At 35.6% G+C, this 3,696-nt stretch overlaps 1 protein-coding gene across 2 annotated transcripts in view; it reads left to right on the top strand.

Annotated features, from left to right (window-relative positions):
* LOC111861651 (endoplasmic reticulum-Golgi intermediate compartment protein 2) overlaps positions 1-3,358 on the top strand; it is a 6,121-nt gene extending 2,763 nt beyond the window's left edge. For both annotated transcript variants that reach the window (XM_023846393.2, XM_023846392.2), the window contains exons 3-5: positions 706-861; positions 1,764-1,980; positions 2,515-3,358. In XM_023846393.2, the coding sequence (XP_023702161.1) occupies positions 706-861; positions 1,764-1,980; positions 2,515-2,773 (632 nt within the window). In that variant the 3' untranslated portion in view covers positions 2,774-3,358. The remainder of the gene's footprint in view (positions 1-705; positions 862-1,763; positions 1,981-2,514) is intronic.
* The last annotated feature ends 338 nt before the right edge of the window (positions 3,359-3,696 follow it).

Raw genomic sequence — 3,696 nt, 5'->3', positions numbered from 1 at the left:
AAGATTTTGTGTGCAATGCTAGTATAATATTCATTGAAAACATTTGCTATAATTTTTGGATCCTGTGTATTTCCTCCTTCAGTGTTTATTTCAATATTTTTATTTTTTTTCCGACTGCCTAGCTCCTCCTTTATTAGGTCCCACATAGCCTTTGGTTTATTTCCGGAAGTTCTTATTTGTATGTTATTAGATAATTTTTTTGCTTCACTGATCACTTTGTTATAAATTTTCTTGTACTGACCATAGTATTTTTTAAATTCTTCTGATATATTCCCTTCTTTCATTAGCCTATTAAGAAATCGAAGTCTATTTCCTGATACCCTTATACCTGAGGTAATCCATTTGTTTTCATGCTGTTTACTTTTTACCCATTTTTTTGGTATTGCTATTTCATAATAATACTGAAAAGTATCTAGAAATTCATTATATGCATTGTTGCATATGTTGATGTCATGTTGATGTTGCAACCTTCACAGTATGATGCAGACTGTAACTCAGCGTTATTCTTCACTACATAATATGTTCCACTCGCCATTTAATTAACCATTTTATAGGTCTGAATATTTTCAGAGCACATTGTTTTAATATGCTCTCACTTTACGTTCTTCCTTCATAGTATGAGGCCACATGGCACTACATTACAGGAGAAATGATTGTTCTGTATAACTTTGTTAGATTATTTGATTATTGTCACTTTCTTTGCAGTCTCTGTGGTGTCGTGTTGTCTTATTGTATGGTTGTTATATTCTGAGATTTCCCACTACCTGGATGCAAACTTCAGATTTAGATTTGTTCCTGATTCTGACTTCAGCAGTAAACTTAAGATCAATGTAGATCTCACTGTTGCAATGCCATGCCATGGTAAGTGTCAGCATGATAATCTCGAAAGATGTTGTAAATCAATTGACTGGGTGGGAAAGTTATATGAGAAAATGATCTGGCAATAAAAATAAATTAAGTCTGTTTGGTAAGTTATTAATTTTTTTAAAAGAAAATAAGTGTAATATTTTTAGTTTTCATGTCTTTCCAGTGGTAGATTAGTAAGCAGTCTTGATGGAACAATGAAATTCTTAGGATTGTCCTCAAGCTAGTTTTTAAGTCTGAGCACAGGTAGTAGTAATACACAGCTGTGCATACTTCAAAGACAAGCAGAGTTAGTATGTTTATAAAAGTGATATTTAACCTTTACCAGTTATTTGTTGCATTTTTGTTTCAGCATGTATATGCTCTCCATTTGGATGACCATTGTATATTTTCAGTGCTAGTACCATTATCCCAGAGTTAAAATATGTCCACCAGCCACTATGGTACAAGACGTGATGTATTATATTTTGTAATTGTCCTAAAATGATCACTCTGAATGATACTCTGCCCATTCATCTACTTTCAAATGATGGCAAATCAATGCTGTTGCAGTGTTTTCTTATTTTTCTATCTTCTTTCGTGTATATAAATGAATAAAATACACTAATTTAAATGAAGACACAGAAGTGTCATCTGCTAAACACAAGGCAAAATACTACCACTGTGGGAACTGCCCACATTCAACCAGACATTACAGTGACAACATCCCACACCACAGTCTAGTCGCAAAATTCAAAATGCCTCAGAGATGATATTAATCAGCGATGAGTTAATCATTCTGGAAAGTTATTTCATCCTGTACAGAATCTATTGTTGAAGCATATCAATGAGTTAGTGAAGAATTAGTTGTGCTTTGGATGTAAATTTGGTTTAGTTCTATATGTTGTTATTTCTTATAGTTATTGGAGCCGATATTTTGGACTCGACCGGTCAGAATGTACTGCAGTTTGGCAGCTTGGAGCAGGAAGACACATGGTTTGAGTTATCTCCACAGCAACGGTTACACTTTGATGGGATGCGTCAGGTCAATTCATATCTTCGAGAGGAGTTTCATGCAATTCAGGAACTTCTGTGGAGGTCAGGCCAGTCTACCCTTTTTGGGGACCTACCTAGAAGGTTAGCACAGGTATCCCATAAATATTAGAGTTTCAAAGCACAAATTGAATTACTCTCCTCCAATATCATGGACACACATTGCATAAATTTTCAGAATAAAATGTTCCCAGTTTATTTAAGTAATGGATGATATATTCAAGAAGTCTAGAGAAAATGATAAATGCATACTCATATTTGATTTTAAGAAAGAAGATACATGGAAGAACACGTAGGTGGAATGTTAATATTGAAATGTTCCTTACAGAAATTGGTTGTGGTGGAGTGGGCTGAAATGAGGTGACCCTGGCAGGCTTTATCAATGAGTTGTATAATGGGGAGGCGTAAAATATGTCTTGAAAAGTCCTATGTAGAAATGAGGTTGTATGGCGATGGACTTGCCATGATACCAAAAAAGTCGTAAAACTTTAAGTAACAGTAAATGATTCAGTCAGAAATATACATGAACTTTAATATTTTTTACTAAAGTTGAGATGTGAGCAAGTCTCTTATTCCATTTTGTGTTTAACCAGTAATTAGCATTTATATAACTTTCAGATCTGTGACACCATCTACTCCATCAGATGCCTGTCGTATATTTGGGTCCCTCATTCTCAACAAGGTAGCAGGCAATTTCCACATCACGGCTGGTCATTCATTAGCTCTTCCTCGGGGCCATATACACATATCTGCCTTCTTGTCTGAATCAGACTACAATTTCACTCATCGTATCAACCGATTCTCATTTGGAGATCCTAGTCCTGGTATTGTGCACCCTCTGGAAGGGGATGAAAAAGTTACTGACCAAAGTGAGTAATATTGAGTTAACCCTTTTCACATTCAATTTGATATACAAGTCCATGGAGCTATCAGCCCATTTTTTCTGGGTATTTTAATTATAACATATTGTCTGCCATACTCTATGTGGTGTGTGATCCACCTGGGAGCACACATTAGAAACTGCTTAAAGTAGACAAATTACACATAGGCTTGTTGTTTGTGATGTTATTGTAAACCTGGAAAAGAAAATTAGAGATCCACAATGTAGGTGGTACCTGGAGGAGAATTCCAAAATTATGTGGTGGAAGCCATATTACTAAATAAGATTTTACTGTGTTATGCTATGCTAAAAGGGACTGGTCTTTTTTAATTTTTTTATGTTCTACTATGTTATGAGCAAAGGTCCATGGTACAAGGTCTTCCATGATCTTGAAAATGTGGCAGTTCCTCTGGCATAAAATTCCCTGCCTCCAAGGAACTAAGGCATTTATAACTGTGTTCACAGGAACTCAGCACTGTACCCTGTTCTGAACCAGTTAAATGCAGATTACACTTTCACACCTTATTTCCCAAAGATACATTTTAACATTGACCTTCAGCTTTTGCCTAGATCACCAGTGATTCTGTACTTGAGGTTCTGTGACAAAAATTTATATGTGTTTTTCATTTCTACAATATATAATATTATATTATAGTATCCTGTTGCATATTATTTATTATTCAACAAATGTCACTGTTGTGTGTAGACACATAACACAACAGGAGAAGCTACCCTATACCATGGAATACGCAAGCACATCGGTGGCATTACACACCACATGTTAGAGCCACAAAACAGAAGCACAGCAGTTTCCACCACCAGGTGGGGCTGAAATTAAATGGGATGCAGCAACATCTGCTGGGCTATGCCAATGATGTGAATCTACTGGGTTATAATTAGAGACCGGATTTTTATGCCTA

This window comes from Cryptotermes secundus, unplaced genomic scaffold (assembly GCF_002891405.2).
Source record: "Cryptotermes secundus unplaced genomic scaffold, Csec_1.0 scaffold43, whole genome shotgun sequence".
In the NCBI taxonomy this organism is placed as follows: Eukaryota; Metazoa; Arthropoda; class Insecta; order Blattodea; family Kalotermitidae; genus Cryptotermes; species Cryptotermes secundus.
Note: the sequence above shows the minus strand (reverse complement) of the source record. Positions and strands in the feature narration are given on the sequence as shown.